The sequence below is a fragment of the Pollachius pollachius genome (genome assembly GCF_949987615.1).
Source record: "Pollachius pollachius genome assembly, chromosome: 10".
Lineage (NCBI taxonomy): Eukaryota > Metazoa > Chordata > Actinopteri > Gadiformes > Gadidae > Pollachius > Pollachius pollachius.
In genome coordinates this window covers 7,606,704-7,624,781 of record NC_136943.1, presented here as the reverse complement: position 1 = coordinate 7,624,781, position 18,078 = coordinate 7,606,704, and the positions used below count along the sequence as shown (strand labels likewise).

The following is an 18,078-nucleotide window of genomic DNA, read 5'->3' as shown; positions in this document are numbered from 1 at the left end:
GGGACAGGGTGGTCAGTTGAGAGATGAAAAAGTGTGCATTACTTTAAATCTAATCTAGAAGTGAGGCCATCAAAAGTGCACTATGTATGTTTATTTTCACAGTCATCACCGCAGCCTACGGCCAATACTAACATCGTGTGTTTAAGAGGTCAAGCTTATCTCATACCTTCGGGCTATTGTTATTGGGAGCGTCTGTCATTAAAGCAGCACTTATGTCTGCCTTGCCTGTTCACACAGGAAAAGGAGCAGAGACCCCTTGGTGGCTTGCAGCACACCAAACCAGACCGAGGCCCATTTCACGATGTGAGAGCCGAGTTGTTGTCCGAGGTGACGGTTATGAGGTGTTTAGACAAGCTTTGTGTCGACATCTCAACTCTTTACGAGCTAGTAAATATCACATTTCAAGCACACCACACAAATAGTATTTGACTGGTGCAATAAGATCCGTAAAGATGCTGCACTACTGTGAGAGCTGCAGTGGAATAAAGCAGCTACTCTGGAGTCTGACAAGTCTGAAAAGTGGTTTCCTTAATCATGCTGGGCTTACTATTGGCACAGTCTATTGTCCTATCGTCAGTTAACGACTCATCCATGATTATGAGCTGAATTGCTAACAATAATAAGGATGGCACTCCTTTTGCAGGAGCTGGGAAGCACAGCCCTTGGCGTCTGGTACTCAATGATATAGTAACAAGTGACAGCAACAGGAAAACTCCATTAGATAACGTCTCATTGACTCTGGGTTCATCCAGTATTAGACGCTGAATTAGTTTTCTGAAACAATTTGGCAAACGTTGAGTTGGCAGCTACATGTTAATAATACTTTTAGTCTGAAAGGCTCTGTCATGTCGTATCTTTTTAAGGAACGTCTGTCGTTGTCGACTGTCACTGTGTTGTGTGTTTAACAAGCTTCTTTCATCACCTTATGTTTCCGCTTGTCATTATTTATTTATTATTATAACTTCCCTCCTACTCTGCTGTTTCTCTTTATTTGTTCCTCTTCTCTATTTAAGTTTTTCCATATTCCTAAGAATTAATCAGGAACTAAAACAATCATACTGAACTCTTTGTAAATCAATATTGTTGCAAGTTAATTCCATGGAATTTGGCAAAAGTAATTCCTAAAGGTAATGTCAATTTTTATTCTAGGTAATTTCTAAAACATAACATGTCATTGATAACATCTTTATTCTGTAAACATGCCATCCACAAAGACTGTTGTCCACAGCTGTGTTTCTTTCATGGTTTACATCTATAAATAATTGTGTGTGTGTGTGTGTGTGTGTGTGTGTGTGTGTGTGTGTGTGTGTGTGTGTGCGTGCGTGCGTGCGTGTGTGTGTGTGTGGCTATGTGTGCATGCGGGCGTGCATGCTTGTGTGTGTGTGTGTGCGTGTGGATGTGTGTGTTTGTGGATGTTCAGCCAGACAGCGGTAGTACTGGTACAGTAAAACAACAGCTGCAGGGAAACGATAATGCTCAGACATATGCTCTCCGAGTTCTTGCTACTATGGTTCTTTGGCCAAACCGTCCATGGGATTTCTGTGTTATATCACAATGAAAAGGTAGGCGCAGGCTGAAAACTGTTTCTTTATGACTTTTCCTGTCTTATTTTTCGTTTTTCAGTGATAATCTATTCTCTTGTGTAGTCCTCCACCTGGGAAGGTATGTTTTTTGTCATTTGATGTTCTGCAACTATTAATTCTTCTTCTGTTCGTTTATAGTGGCAGCCCTGGAACAGGCAGGCCCGCCATACTACTCCTCTGGAAATGGATATGAAGCTGAGAAGATTGGACCTGTCCAAAAGCTTCATCAGACAGTTGCACACACTTGGTCTGCCACACCTGCAACAGCTTGACTTGAGTTACAACCAGCTGGATCTCATCGCTGAAGAGGCCTTCATAAACCTGGCCCAACTTGAAGCGCTGAATCTGTCCAGAAACGCTCTGTACAACAACGTTGGCAGGAACAGCAGAGCCCTCCGATCCGTTGGCGGGCTGAGGCGTTTGGACATATCTCTGAACAACTTGAACGACGAAGCGGTGGAACTCTACCTCCAAAACAAATTCCCCCTGATTCATCTTGACCTCACTGGCAACGGCATCACGGCACTCACGCACAACACGTTCAAAGAATGCCAAGGACTAAAGACCATTATCGCGGCCAATAATCTGATAAGAGACATAGAACCGGGAACATTTGAACCGCTTATGCGATTAGAGACACTCGACTTGTCCCAAAATAATTTGGCACATATCTGTGATTTTCAATTACATCGAGTGAACTACTTGAATCTCAGTCAAAATTCAATAGAGTTGTTCATGACACGGCAAGACGAACAGTTATTCAGACTAGAAATCCTAGACCTGAGTGACAATAAACTATTTTATTTCCCCATTGTTCCAAAGTTCATCCATTTGAGATATCTTTATTTACAAAATAATATGATTGGTGCTTTGAATTCAGAGGCAACAATGATCTCAGAGGCCAGATCTGTTTATAAAGAGATCGTTATCGGGAAAGCCAATACAAAGTATCACGAAATATTCTCTAACTGGAGAATAATGCCATTGATTTACATTGACCTGAGCAGCAACCATTTCAGGTCGGTACCCTTTGAAACGTTAAGCCTTCTCACCTCTTTAGAAACCTTAAACTTTAGTAGGAATTGTCTGCAAAATATTGAACTCAATATTACAAAGCCTGGCCAATTGGGATATAATTACCAGCGATTATTCCCATCCCTGAGGCACCTAGACTTGCAGAAGAATAGCCTAAGATACATAACCCCACTCTTTTTCAAGGCCTCACCAAAACTTGAGACATTAAACTTACAAGCAAACTCAGTGAAACCATGTCCACCTGGAAATGGGTTGGGACGGAACAAATCCGATCAGCACGCACTCGGCAGACACAACATGTCTTGTGTTGCCTTCAGACAAATAAAGACTCTTAAGCACCTGAACCTTGAAGACAATGGCATACAGGTACTCTACGCCAACACTTTCGAGAAAACATCTTTGGCTCACCTCAACCTCGCTGGGAACCGTCACATGGTCCTGGAAGAAGGTACGCTGGAGGGTGTGCAGGGAAGCCTTCAGTCCCTGAGTCTCAGCGAGACCAATGTTTCCAGCCGTGACCTTTCCTTGCCCTGTATGCCAGCCTTGTCTCAACTCAACCTCTCCAACAACCATCTGGACAGCATCCCTGCTAGTCTGAGTTGTTCTCCTCTGAGGGTACTTGACTTGAGCAACAATGCCTTGGTGTCTTTGAACCGTTCTCTGATCAGAGCCATGTCGTCGCACCTTAGCGCCTTGTACATCAGAGGGAATCGCTTCGACTGTTGCAATACATCGTGGGCGACCGTTTTGAATGAGTCACGGGTGAACGTACCTGATTTGAGTCAAGCAAAGTGTGCTGTGCGGGGGGAGAGTGTTTTTCTAGCCACCTATATGGAGAGCCTTTCAGGATACTGCTTGTTTCAAACCACGGTTCCAGTACTCACAGTCGGCCAGCGACTTATCGTCTTCATATTTGTGATGACAATCGTTTCCATGTTGTTTGTTTTCACTCGAATTTGGTGGACTTGACGGGATCCTGCAGAGTAATTAGTTATCCTAACATTATTATTATTATTATTATTATTATTATTATTGTTATTATTATTATTATTATTATTATATGTGTTAGTTATCATTATATCATTCTTTAGGATATCACTATTGAGATAATAGTTGTAAATACTGTATATGTACTTCAAGGAAATATTGTTAATATAAGCCTGTTGAAGCAGCATTGGTCATTGTTATAGGAGGCCATTGAGATTGTATACCTGTGTTTCTCAGCATAATTTATTTCCAATAAAAGTACAAATAAATTGTCCCCTGTCTACTCATGTACATAATTAATAGAATAGAATTGAAGAAAAGAGGGTTCAGGCCTGTGAGTGTCAGAGGAGGTGGACTCACTGTGCGTGGATGTGTTTTTTTTTTCCCTTGCCCCACCCTCAAGGTTGACTGGATCAAGTAGCAGCTTGACAAGTTCAAGCAGAGAGCACTCAAGAAAGGAATACTGTGCATATAGTATTAGCTGTAACCGCGCAGGAATGCATTGTAGCGAATTGCATGCCCTCCGTTTCCTCTACTTTCTTTTGTGTGTGTTTGTGTGTTATTGTGTTTGGCTTTCCTTACTCTGTCGTTGCTTCCATCATCATCATATCAAACCCGTTGGCATTCAGCACTTGCATTTGATATCGTGCAATGAACGACTCACGTCTGATTTGCTGTGTTTATCATACACAGAAGGGCCAGTGAGCAAAATATAGCACAATTAAAGCCAATCATTTATTTGATTTTTTTGTACCTATTTCAATCGATTTTGTCTTGTGTTGCAATTAACCTATAGTGCTGTCATTTAATTGCAGAACTATAACCTACCTGGTGCCTTTTGAAACACAATACCCAGAGTCTAAATGATAATGGATTCACCTTGTATAAATGACCGTGAACCGTTTAGTCACAGTGTACGTGTTTCTGTTCACAGGAACATTCCTTCCATCAACACACTGCAGATACACGTAGTAGGCCTAAATATTATTGTCTGACTCATTGAGGAATCTTATTATGTCGAAGGTCGAGTTGCCTGCCTGCAGTCCGTGCAGTGGCTTGTCATTGTTATGCATTCAGCTTGAAATTAGTAGGCTTTCTAACCAGACATTATTTTTTGGTCGTGAATTAAGAAGTTTGTAATGATGCATTCCAGGTTACAACAAATATTTTACCTGAGTAAGGCTATTGCATGCAGTAGATGTCTACCAATCTCCTCCACCCGCTTGAAGTGGGACCTTCTCTTATTGATGGGCAAGTTCAGAGCCGGGCAAGTCCATCCCAGCCCCCCCTCCTCCACCCGCCCCCTGTCACGGGTCAGTGACGTCATTTCATCAAAATCACTGACTGCTAGGCTGAGCACTGAAACGGGACCCGATTGTCAAACATGACGCCAAACGTGCTGCTGATTTACAAGCTCCTCGAATTGGAAAACGGCCGAAAAACACTTGACCGAGGACTTCGCAGCTTCACTAACCGGGTGTGTTTAGAAAAGCATTTGTTTACACATATGTCGTCTTGATGATTTGTGAATGAATCAAATCAAAGCAGCTTTTCAGCCATGCGCCAACCCTGACGAGCTGCCTGTTGAGTTAGCATGTATTATCAGTGAGGTTGATGATGTGTGACTTCCCCACACAGGCCAATGCAGAGGTTCAACGTTTCCTGAACGGGTCCTTTTCGACCAATCAGTACGATGAACTATCGAGGATCTTGGACGCCAAGTGCCGAACTTTAAACAATCTCCTCACTGCATTACAAGACGCCACAAGTGGTAAGTGTTGTGACCTGCATATGCTTGTCTTACATAAATTAAATTGGACTAGCTGATGTTTTGTCTCCCATATAGGCTAGACCAAATACATATGTATTTTTTTTCTTATACTGCAGATCAACAATTCTGTGACGAGGCCCCTGCAGACAACGGAGACATAACAAACCAGCTATATCTGTTTCCAGACAAAGTCGTTTTGACAACAGATGTTCTTAAGTTTGGTCCCATTTTAAGCAATGTCCTTTTGGCGAGCTCCATAACCGAGGCGATCCAGGTGCTTGGAGCAACGCTCTCTTTTCAACGTCTAAAGCAGCTCCTAGACCCTAAAGCTGTCAACGATGACGTGTTCCATAGCATCCAGCCTAGCCAAAACACTGATGCTGGACCTGCCGTTCACTTTTCTGATTTTAAAATTGAAGGCAATGAGCTTGTTGTGTTTAAGGAGAAACCCCAAGTGAGGGTAGTGGGTGAGCCCCTTCTAATTAGCATGTGTCAAAAGGGTTCCCTAGAGATACTTCCAACAAAACCAGTGTCCCAGAAAACCAGCAATCCTCAACCAACAAATATTCTTATGAACGCACAGCTCCCCTCCCGGGAACTTGAACACAAAGTCCCGGTGCAACACAAGCAACAAACAACCGATCAGCCATTGGCCTTCCTGCGAACGCACAAGGAAAGTTGCAGCGCGAAGCGGGACAATTTGGCCTGTTTCGGACGCCATTTCCATCCTCCGTCAACAACACCATCACAGATAACAAAACAGAGTAGCTTTAAAGATGATGATGGTGGAAGTAGAAGTATGACCGACGACACCAGGTGCGTCGAATCTCCGCCAAAGGAGACGGCGTTGGCTGAAGAGGACTCCCACCCTCCCGTGTTCAGGTTGAGGCGTGTGGAGTTCGGGGGACTTCTGATCTACTCCTGCAGTGTCCTCACCAACACGGAACTGTGGGACATGGGAGAAGTGGTCACACCACTCGGTTCCGTGGAACAAGTGGAAGCCCAGCAACGACAGCAAAACAAAGGGGTGGACAACAGTCACGGCGAGGTCTCTGCTGCTGAGGAACCGGGGGAAAAACCACAGAGTCCCCAGTGTACAAACACCACATGTGGTTTTACCCCGGCCAAGTCGCCACTCCCGAGCAGACATACCAGCATCCCCGAGTTTGTGATCGTTGCGTTCAAGGAGATGGAGGTTGTGGTTTCCCATGTGGTGACCCCTGGACACTTCTACATCCAGCGTCCAGACGTGTTGGCCAAGCAGCAGGCCCTGGTCAAAGGGTGGGCCATTCCTTTCATGTGACCCTAGCTTATTGTTTTCCCCCTTGTCTACAAGTCCTTGCAGCGTCACCGACAGCACTGGCACATCTGTCCCTGATTTGATCCACGTTAAACTAGCGTGCGTGTAAACACATAAACAGGGTTTTCTTTTCCTCCGTTTGAAAACAGCTGGAAAGGCCGCTCGTTTGCAGAGGAAAACAGCGTTCCAGACATCGGGACCCTTGTAATGGCTTTCTTCTCTGAGCAGAAGCAGTGGTGCAGGGCCCGAGTCCTGAGGATATGTGGCGTCGGTGGAGGTGAGGCCCCGCCTGCTGTAGCGCCCTCCCACCCCTAGGTGGTAGCATTCCACTTTGCATTGCCTCCGACTGGAGAGTGTGCTGCTGCTGCTACCTGTCCTGCCTGTCCCAAAGCAAGTGGAAGCATCTGCCAAAAATAAATGATTTATGTCCCCCCCCGCCCCCCCCCCCCTCATGTTCAGACGATCAGCCCGGTGAGGGCACCAGTGGCAGTGGGACCGACATCAGCGTAGAGGTGCTCCGGCTGGACCACGGAGACGAGGCCACCATCTCCCTGCGCTCCCTGCGCCACCTGACACCGGACATGGCGGCCCTGCCCCTTCAGGCCGCAAAGGTCTCGCTGGCCGATGTGAGTCACCACCGCCGCCCGTTTACTGGAAGCTGACTTCTCACATGTGTGTCGCTGTTTTTTTTTTTTCACAGAGCTACGGAAATGTTATGTTTATATCGAGGCAGTGTTGTTCAGAGCTTAGGGTGTTTTTCACTTGCAGCCCAAAACCTGAGAACCTCCTTTATTCAAACGGGAAGGTCAGTAGTCTCCATGTAGCTAGATGCCTAATGCTGGCCTGCTCCACTCATGTCATGTACATGAACAAATAACTGACTTTTTATATGCATGACATAAAAAAACAATGACTTAAGTTGTTCCTGATTTAAAAACGTCTGCCGATGGACTAAATGTTAGATGTAGACCTGTAAACGTGGTTGTGCATGGGGGTGAGGAGGGCAGGCTGGGGAGAGGGTTAAACGTATCATGTTGTACCGCAGGCTCAGGAAGCGAGCCTGCTTCCCCCCCCCCCCCCCCCCCTCCTCGTATCCCAGGGATCCGTCGCGGTCTTATCTCGTCTAACCCCCGTGACGGGGTCCCGAATGCATTGTCACACTGTACGGCGTTGGCCCCGGTCTGCGTCCTCCCCCCCCTGCAGGTGACCCCGCTGGACGGGGTCTGTTGGACGGGGAAGGCGGTGTCCTGGTTCAGAGCCATGGTGGAGCACCGCACGGTGTACGCCCGGCTGTTCCCCCTCAGATCGGCCGTCACCGTGCAGCTCTTCCTGGAGAGGGGCACCATGGGCGCCATGAGGTAGCGTCCTGTGGCGGGCCGCCGTTTGAACGGCCGTTTGAACAGCCATAAAGCCTTGGAAAGATGAAGAGTGTTCAAGTTCACCCAGGTCAAAGGTTGATTGACTATAGAGAGATATGCAGGGAAACGTGGATTGCATCGCGATTTAATGTTCATCCTTTCTAAAAAATTACTTATTGAAGATATTGTTTTTGTGTGGTTCTAAAAGTTATTGCTATTGCAGAAAGTTCATAATTATAAGTTTTGAACCAATAGTCATCAGTATTGCGGCAGTGCACAGAAAGCCCACCTAAATAATGTGGACAAAAGCAGTAGCTCACAAACATACTTGTTTTTTAAGCTTAATAAAAAGAATAGATGTCGAATAATATGAAATATTAATATGATGGTATTTTGTTTCAGGAGAGGAGCAGCGCTCTCTTTGAGGTTAGCGCAGAATGGACATGCGAAACACAACCAAATAAAAGCCTTTGGCGCAGTCAAAAGAGGTTAGCAGCAATGATCCCCACCGCGGCTAGATGGCAGTGGTGTGCCTGTATCCCTTCTGCGCATGCACACACGTCCGCACACGATGATCCTAAACATTATGTTTATTTTCTGTTCTTAGGCAATTTTCGCATTCAGAAGAAAAGGCAGGAGGCTGACTGGCAGAAATACCTAATTGCATGCTACACAGAAAAATTTCGAAAAAAAACCTAAAAGTTTAGTTTTAGGTATTTTTTGTTGGTGGTTGTTTTGTGTTTTGTTGGTTTTTAATCCACAATCTTTCTTTACTTTGTAAAGTCTTTTGCAATTGCATAAGTTTGGAGTGTTACTTAAAAAAAATGGAACCATATAGAATATATTGCCTTCCAACAGAAAGCTGGCTACTCAACTGGACTCATAACAAATGCCTGTATAGTGATACGTAATCATTATAAGCTTAATATTCCAATAAAAGTGTCTTTGTCAAAACTGCTCCATCATCACATTTCTCTCCCAACAGGAAATATGTCACGTGTATACTGGATTATTGTTCTGTACATGTTTACGCAAACACTGATATTTCATTCAAAAATGACAAGGCCAACCGACGCCCCCCTGTGCCAGTTTATCCAAAGTGACGCAGAAACGCTTGTTGCTCTGTGAGCTACTGCAGATCATCTGATAGCGAACAACAAGCCCATGCTTTGTAAGTCTGTGATGCATGGGCATCTCTGCCGGTGCTGTATTGCTGTGTTCATCGATGTACGATATGAGCATACGCATCTATACAAGACGACAGCTTCTGCTACCACTGTCAGATCTTACTTGTGATGACACCATAACAAACAATAACAGCTGTCCAACCATGTGGCCTTGTAAAAGCTGCCCTGTTGTGATGTAAAAATTAACATACTTCTCGATATATATATATATATACTCGCTATAATCTATTGGATAAATGTGTCATATCAGTCACCCGTACTTGGCGTAAATATGCTTTAAAGGAATTGTAAAGTGAATTACAAAATAAAATAACTTGGGCTTGGGAAGACACAAAAAAATATGTTTGTATCTTCACTTTGTATCTTCCTATCATAATAATCCGACGTGTCGTCCATCTTGAGGCATATTCACAAAAAGCCCTGAGGTGGCCCGTCTTCTCGCTCTTATTACAGTGTCTCTGCAGAGGCACCCTTTACGTATCGGCCCGGCCAAACACAATAAATAATGTGTCAGCCTTGGCCATGTTGTGTCCACACAGATTCTTTCTTTTGCTTGGGGTGGGCGGAAATCGAGGCGTTTGATCCGAATTCTAAAGAGTCTTGTTGCAGCCCAATAATGGATGCCATTGTATGTAAATGGTTTATATAAGAGCATATGACTGCCATGGTGCAGGGCAGTGGCAAGTGCTGGGGGAATGATTAGCATTTTCCAAACGCCTGGTGTTAACTATCCAGCCGTTTGGCTCGTGAAAAGCACAATATTATATTTCATTTTTAACCACTTTGTACACATTTTTGTGTACCACCACAGCTGAAGGTAAAACCCCACATTCCAACCTTTTATTCAATTCAATTTTTTACTAACATTTATCAGGCTGAAGTCTGGTCAAGCTGTTCTGCTTTTTATGATTGATTTCTGAATAAAACATAAATTTTGGTATAGAAATGTTTGTTGCATAATTTATATCTGCAACTGCAGCATTCCTATTGACAATATTAGTGTGAGTGTTGCCAGCGGGAAAAAAAACAGTTCCTCCTACTGAGGTGGTTGCATTGGTTCCTTGGCCACATTTCTGTTGCATTCTCTGGCAGCCCGAGATGCAGCTGAACTGGAGGTCAGGTTGGAAGTTACAGTATTAATACAAGGTTCGCCAACCACGTGATATTGTGAATGATCTGCAATTGGCTTCTATTTCTTGCGTCTTGTGACGATGGTCGTGGTAGGCTGTGGCGATGGCTCTTATACACCCAACAAACCACTTGGGCGATCCTCTTCCGTTTTTGGCTTAATACTGTGACCAAATCTAACCATATGTCCAGGCTACACCTGAAGATGTTAGTATCGGGACCGGGCACTGCTTGTGCTGCTCACACCGTCGGCTGCGCCTGGTAAATCTGATTAAAACTGCCTCTGCCAACCTATCAGATAACTGTATGGAATATGTATTTAGTAAAAAAGGGTTGGGCCAGAACATTAAGTTTAATTTGTCAATCATAACTGAGAAAGGAACTTTACAAGCAATAAGCTTCATTGTTAATTTATCTGAGTCAACTTTTATTTTGATTTGCTTGCATTATTATTTAATGTCAAAAACCTGTTAAGTTCTCCGGATGAAATCATTGCATTTGACCTTTGCCCCACCCTCCCATCCTCCCCCCCCCCACCCACCCACCCCCTCCTCCATCGCAGACCTGGAATCGAAGATGAACTGGGGGTCCTTTTATGCCGTGATCAGCGGCGTAAACAGGCATTCGACGGGCATCGGGCGGATATGGCTCTCGGTCATATTCGTCTTCCGCATCCTGGTGCTGGTGGTTGCGGCCGAGAGCGTGTGGGGCGACGAGAAGTCGGGCTTCACCTGCAACACGCAGCAGCCCGGCTGCAACAGCGTGTGCTATGACCAGTTCTTCCCCATCTCCCACATCCGCCTGTGGGCCCTGCAGCTCATCCTCGTGTCCACGCCCGCTCTGCTGGTGGCCATGCACGTGGCCCACCGGCGGCACATCGACAAGAAGATCCTGAAGCGGTCGGGCCGCGGCAGCCCCAAGGAGCTGGAGCACGTGAAGACCCAGAAGTTCCAGATCGTGGGCGGGCTGTGGTGGACGTACATGGTCAGCATCGTGTTCCGCGTCGCCCTGGAGGTGGTCTTCCTCTACATCTTCTGGCGGATCTACCCCGACTTCAAGATGGTGCGGCTGGTCAAGTGCGACTCCTTCCCGTGCCCCAACACGGTGGACTGCTTTGTGTCGCGGCCCACCGAGAAGACCATCTTCACCGTGTTCATGCTGGCCGTGTCGGGCGTCTGCGTGCTGCTCAACCTGGCCGAGGTGGTCTACCTGGTGGGGAGGGCGTGCCAGCGATGCGCCCGGGACCCGGAGGAAGACAACAAGGTGGCGTGGATTGGCCAGAAGATGTCCACGTACAGGCAGAACGAGATCAATCAGCTCATAGCCGGCCAATCGATCAAACCCAAGTTCCCCGTGACTAGGAAGGGTTCGGCCGATAAGGGCGACCGGTGCTCCGCTTTCTGAGGTTGAGGTGAACGCTGCACGGAAGTCTACATGTACTGTATATCGGGGTGTTTGGAGTGTACTCGTTGATGCTATTTATTATGTGGTGTATGGCTTTAGTGAGGGGATTTATCCGTATTTTGTGTTTTTTTGTGTTGAAAAAAAGTGTTGGGGAAAATAGCTATTATCTACTAGAAGTAATTATAAGCTTTGTATTGATTGAAATTATATGTGATTAACGTTTCAAAGGGATCCCCAGTTAAAGCCATATGCACATGATAAAGCAATGTTGTAATATACTTTTGGTTTAACGAGTTCATTGTATCTGCGTAGCCCTTCTGAATCATAACCAGAGCTGTGCTGTCCCAAAAAACAGTTTACATATAGTTAGAACAAACTAGAATGATAGGGATATAAACAGAAGCTTATTTATTGTGTATTTCCTGTCAAATGTTTTCCAACAATGTGTTAATATGCCACATCAAAAATGTCTGTTACGGTATGATGGGAAATTTCTTGGAAACCTTGTGTAAACCTGTTCCTTTCCATCCCAAGAAATGGATCCATTGTTAGAAAGAAACGCCACATCATACTGAATAGACAAAATAAGAGTGTGTTCTTCTCTGTTCTTTGATTGGCCTGTTTGAAAAGTCCTAGCCAAGATGGCTGGTAATTTGGGTTATTTTTCTTTGGGGTTGTTTTTGAATCTCACGACTGCTTACGGCTTTTGACATGGTCTTTTTTTGTTGCATATCAATGTTATTAAAATGTTATTTAATTACCTTGAAATTCTTGAAATTACGATGTCAGATACTGTGGCTACAGTATCTGACATTCTAGTTTGTTACCAGTTCAAAGTTTATGCAACATTTAATTATGGTTTGGGCTTCATTATTGCGTATTTCCTTTTCCCTTTTCGGTGACCCTGCTATATTAGTGTTTTTCTCTCTTTTTTCCTTTTCCTTTTTTTTTTTACGTCCTATAATAGCCTCCTGGTAGAAAGCCAGTAACACATTTGACCACTTATTTATTAAGTAAATAGCTGTGTATTTTATTCTACTTTGGCATAAACATGAAAATGTTATTCCCTCCATTTTGTCTACCAGTGTAGGTTTGGGTGTGTTTGCCTTTGTGTGCATGTATGTGTGTGTCATGTGCAAGGGGCCCAGCAATGTTGAAACAACAGATGGGTTAAAGCTGTATGTATGTTAAGTCAATACAATGTCTGAAGGCATTGACAAGACATTTAACCCACATTAACTTTGTAATGTATGTCACCTTGCATCATACACGGTATTTGATTGGCTGAAACCTCTTCTGGGACAGTTAACTGCCCACCATTGGACTTTCTCTGCATTCTATCCCTGTGATTTGTAGCTTGCAGATGCAAATGGCTGCTCATCTCACAAGTCATGCCCCCTGTGATAGGAGAGACTTTCGGTGCTAAATTAAGACCACGGTAGCACTTGTGGCCGGACAGACTTAGAACATGTACTCATTGGCCAGCTGCCCTGTCGCTCAGCCTAACAAGAGAGAAGACCATCACTAATAGTTTACGGTAGAGAGTGTGTCCAGAGCCAAATTTAACCCAGGGAGGGAGGGTGGCTTGGACCTGCCTGTGAGTATGTCCAACAAGTGAGCCTTTGCTGTTGGCCAACGGAACTGAGACCCCTGGATCCCCACCTAACCCCCCACACCACCACCACCACCACCACACCACCACCACCACCACCACCACACCACCAACGAGGCCTGACGACGGGGGTCAGTCGGTTGTTACGCCTGTGGCACGGAGCGTCTGCAGACAGGGAGATCGGAGTTCCTTTTACTTTTCCTGTCCATTCAAGGACATTGCCGGCGGGGAAGGGGGCCAACAGTCGGCCTTGGACGGGCCCTGGCAAGCGAAGAGACGGGGAGGGGAGCATCCCTTGTGCTCCACCACCACGACCACCACCACCACCACCAAGGGATGTAAACACTGACAAGGTGGGTTGCACGCTAACAGTATCAACAAAATAATTATAGATTTACATGTGCAATCCACTGTGGAATATACAAACGGTTCACTATCACAATGTGCCGGAGCAGAGAGACTGGCTTGTTGTGGCCAAGGTCTCCAATGTGCAACTTCAAGCTACCTTGTGTGGGAAGGCCCTTTTAACGGGCTGCTCAATTGTTCATTGTATTAGGTCTTCTACCACATCAGGACTATTGTATACGTTTTGAAATTAAACACATGAATCTGTATGGTGGGCTTACAGACATTCTTTTCTTTTGTTTGATGTAAAAAAAGAACCCTATAGCCAAAAGACAAGTTCAGAAATACGCTGTGACTAAAGTTTTGTACATACACAAAGAGCACATAAGCATGCATTAGTAAACACTATGTTATGACTGCCATCTGGCAATTGTGTACAGAAAGCAGAATCAAAGCATACTGCCAAGAGCTCAACTTGAATTTTCCCAGCTGACATTGTACAGTACACCCTGTCGAAGCATGGGGTGTTTAAAAGGCGTAATACATTCTCAGAGTCTCACTTGACAAATTCTAATTCCCATTTCTGCCCCATCTGTTGGGGCTTTAATTTCATGTTGTGTGGATCGTGTTACTTGTGGCTCCCGGCATGAAGGGTCTTGTTTTACTGCCGGTGACTGGAAGTTGCCATCTCCCTGTCCACACTACCCAAATATATATACCTTCCACAAGTAAACCCAGCCCTGCACTGTGCAGAGGGATCTACCTGACAACTGTCGGAATCCAAGAGTTGGCAGGGCGAGCTTGAGTTTAACAAACATGATCAAACAAGAAACACAAATTTACGATTGCAGCTTTGGAAATATGAGTAATTAGAAGAATAAAAAATTCACTTGGCACGTCTTTCCCCAACATTGTTCTGCATTGGAAGTGATGACATGACTTCTTTCAAAGAACAAATCTTCACGATTTGTTCTTTGAAAGAAGAGTCGGAAAGAATCCGAATTTGGTTTAATATTCTCTCACGACGGCTGTCGTCGTTTCCCTTTGACCTGCAGATCTGACCTCACATCGCCATGGGGGACTGGAACCTGCTCGGGAAGCTCCTGGAGAACGCCCAGGAGCACTCCACCGTGGTGGGCAAAGTGTGGCTCACCGTCCTCTTCATCTTCCGCATCCTCATCCTCAGCGCGGCCACTGAGAAGGTGTGGGGCGACGAGCAGTCGGGCTTCACCTGCGACACCAAGCAGCCCGGCTGCGAGAACGTGTGCTACGACGTCACCTTCCCCATATCCCACGTGCGCTTCTGGGTCCTGCAGATCATCTTCGTGTCCACGCCCACGCTCATCTACCTGGGACACATCCTCCACCTGGTGCGCATGGAGGAGAAGCACCAGCAGAGGGACAAGCTGAAGGAGCAGCACGGGGAGAAGGAGGGCCTCATGGAGGCGGCCAAGCCCAAAAAGCTGGTGCGGGACGACCGGGGACGCGTGCGCTTGCAGGGCGAGCTGCTGCGCACCTACGTGTTCAACATCATCTTCAAGACCCTGTTCGAGGTGGCCTTCATCGTGGCGCAGTACCTCCTTTACGGCTTCGAACTGAGGCCCATGTACACGTGTGACAGACACCCCTGCCCCAACACGGTCAACTGCTACATCTCCCGGCCCACCGAGAAAACCATCTTCATCATCTTCATGCTGGGCGTGGCCAGCGTGTCGCTGCTCCTCAACCTGGTGGAGATCTACCACCTGGGCTTCACCAAGTGTCGCCAGGGCATCAGCTACCGGAGGGGGCGGCTGCTGGCCGCCGCAGCCGCCGCGGAGGCTAAGTCCAAGGAGCTCAGCGACGCGGTGGCGCCCTTCGCGCCCACCTACGACGACTACTTCCACGGGCACCACCAGGTGTCGCCGGCGTTCCCGCCGGTGCCCGGCTACAACATCTCCCCCCTGTCGGAGGAGACGGACTCCCCCTTCCAGCCGTACCACAGCAAGGCCGCCTACAAACAGAACAAGGACAACCTGGCGGTGGAGAGGAGCGGCAGCAGCAGGCCCGAGGAATGCGACCCGAGAGGTAAGAGTACGGGCGCGGGGTCGGCGCCGGGGTCACCGGGCCTGTCGAGGTCCGGTGGCGGGGGTCGTCATGGCAAGCACAGCAACAACAAGACTAGAATAGACGATCTGAAGGTCTGAGGAAGGGAGATCGTGTTTTTCTCCAAGGGGTCTTACATTTCTGGGGCGAGGGGGAGGGGGGGGGGGGGGGGGGGGGGATGTGACCCTTTTACCTTTCACTTGAAGACTGTCAAGGTTTGAAAGGCGCACACTCAGTAAATGCAGTGGTGAAGCGACCACATGTGAAAATGGACACGTTTATTATGATATATTTTTGTTCCTTAATATGACTTACAGTATGTATTGGCATTCATGTGCTACGGGAGCACATTCTTCTTGCTTCACTGGCTGCTCCAAACATCACACGTTAGGTATGAACGGATTAGAAAGCAGGCAAGTCGATTAAGGACGGATGTATAATTCTGCATTGTACCAATAAATGTTTGATATGATTTGCATTCTCATCGTACTCCATTTAGAAAAACCACCATCATCTCTTATCTTACAGAAACAACATTCGAATATACATCAGTTAGATGTTGCTGTCATTGTATTCATGTAATTTATCTGTTACCACTTTAACAATAAATGTGATGACATAATAACATATAAGAAATATGTTATATTATAATGTTATATAATTTCAAGATGTTTGTTAAAGGTTTACTTATGCATAGTCCTCTCTATTTCCAGAAACATTGTTATTCTATATGAGGCTCTTGACCTCGTTTGAAGTATTCAGAGAGCTCAAGTTAAAGTAACTTTCCTAAATCATTTGAGGCTTATGTGCTTGGTAAGACTTGACAGTGAACTGAGTTCTACAATGCCTGATTATTGGAGGAACTATGAACCGATGAAGACTTGGTCCAAGTCATATAAGAAAAAACATTTGTTAGACCATTTAAACTATTATGTTTAATTTATGTTTTATCTGCTTTTGGTTTTCAGAAAAACTGTTGTTTGGTTTTTGTAGTACAAATAAATGTCACCCAAACTGGAATATGTGTACATTTGTGATGAATTTATGTAATTTGTTCTTTAGGCATTGAACGCCAGTATCTATTTAGTTTTGATTGAAAAAATAAACTCAAAAACTCCTTTGAATGAAATATAAAATTAGAATACTTGGTCAAATGGACAAAACATAATATAAAATGACAACATTTTCCAATTGTATTCAAACTGCACTGAATAAAAGATTCTATGAGTAATTTTGTGCGGTCTTACATAGCACACATATCTTGTTGCTGTTCTGGCCAGGAAGAGATGGGCACACATGGTATGAACGTCTAGAAATGACAGAGATGGGGTGTCATGTCTAGGAAGCTGTCTCTCTGTTTAGACTGGTATGTGGACAATTTCCTGTAGCTTCTTCATGGTGTCACGGAAAGATCACAGTATCCATTTTCAAATTAATAATATTATCATGAACTTGTGTTTCACATTAGTATGGAAATAAAGTCTTAAACTCTTACATGTGTCTAAAAAAACACAACACGTCTCTGTTACAAAGTTGTCAGACCTCAAATAATACCTTCTAAAAACCTGGCTGGGGGGTTTAAAAGAGTGCGAGGTTAATGCAAAAAGTAAAATACTATGTCATGTATACACACTCTACAGTAGTTAAAGTAGCCTATAGCCTAGTATAGTAGCCTATCAATTAAAAGTTGCATTCCTATTACATTACTTCAATTGTAGTACCAATAAATAGGGTTTGCTAGTGATTCAATATTTACATTGGGCGAATTTAAGAAAGTAGGCTATGTTGAATGGGTGTTCCTGACAAGAGAAAAAGCAAATACTGCAAATGTATTCAAGTCTGTTCAACTCCACTGTCAAAATCATGCACTGCAATGAAATACTATATGAAATATAGACAGCAAGATAAAACTAACAAGTAATGGTATTTTAAGTTTTACAACATTGTAATAGGATATGTTGGGGTCATCTAATATATAGATGTAAGCTTCTTAACATGCTTACATCTAAACTTCCAATGGCCCCCTACTTCCTATATTATTTAAAATATGAATGTAACTTCTTAATAAAATCGAAATGAGTTTCCTTATACCTTAAATTGCAATTTGAAACAATGTGTTTGCTGTGAAACTTTTGATCCGCCATTTCAATATTTTGTTTGACATTTCACAATTAAACTTGTTTAATACTTGGTGGCATGGAACATCACACTCCCAAGGGGAAGGATTTATAAATAAATAACCTGAAGAGAATTGGCTCTTTAAGCTGTCTTGTGTTGAAATGA

At 44.9% G+C, this 18,078-nt stretch overlaps 3 protein-coding genes across 3 annotated transcripts; all 3 read left to right on the top strand.

Moving 5' to 3' along the window:
- Window positions 1–1,465: 1,465 nt before the first annotated feature.
- On the top strand, window positions 1,466–3,587 carry LOC307081430 (transforming growth factor beta activator LRRC33-like; the record flags this gene model as incomplete). Its single annotated transcript, XM_079744598.1, has 2 exons — window positions 1,466–1,562; window positions 1,722–3,587. The coding sequence occupies exons 1-2, from the start codon at window positions 1,473–1,475 to the stop codon at window positions 3,585–3,587; spliced, it is 1,956 nt and encodes a 651-aa protein (XP_079600724.1). The 5' UTR covers window positions 1,466–1,472.
- Window positions 3,588–10,916: 7,329 nt separating this feature from the next.
- LOC307081435 (gap junction beta-1 protein-like) lies at window positions 10,917–11,753 on the top strand (the record flags this gene model as incomplete). The annotated part of the gene is made up of 1 exon (XM_079744603.1): window positions 10,917–11,753. Exon 1 carries the CDS (start codon window positions 10,926–10,928, stop codon window positions 11,751–11,753), a length of 828 nt encoding a protein of 275 aa, XP_079600729.1. The 5' UTR covers window positions 10,917–10,925.
- Window positions 11,754–14,783: 3,030 nt separating this feature from the next.
- On the top strand, window positions 14,784–15,896 carry LOC307081432 (gap junction Cx32.2 protein-like; the record flags this gene model as incomplete). Its single annotated transcript, XM_079744600.1, has 1 exon — window positions 14,784–15,896. One exon carries the CDS (start codon window positions 14,784–14,786, stop codon window positions 15,894–15,896), a length of 1,113 nt encoding a protein of 370 aa, XP_079600726.1.
- Between the last annotated feature and the right edge of the window lie 2,182 nt (window positions 15,897–18,078).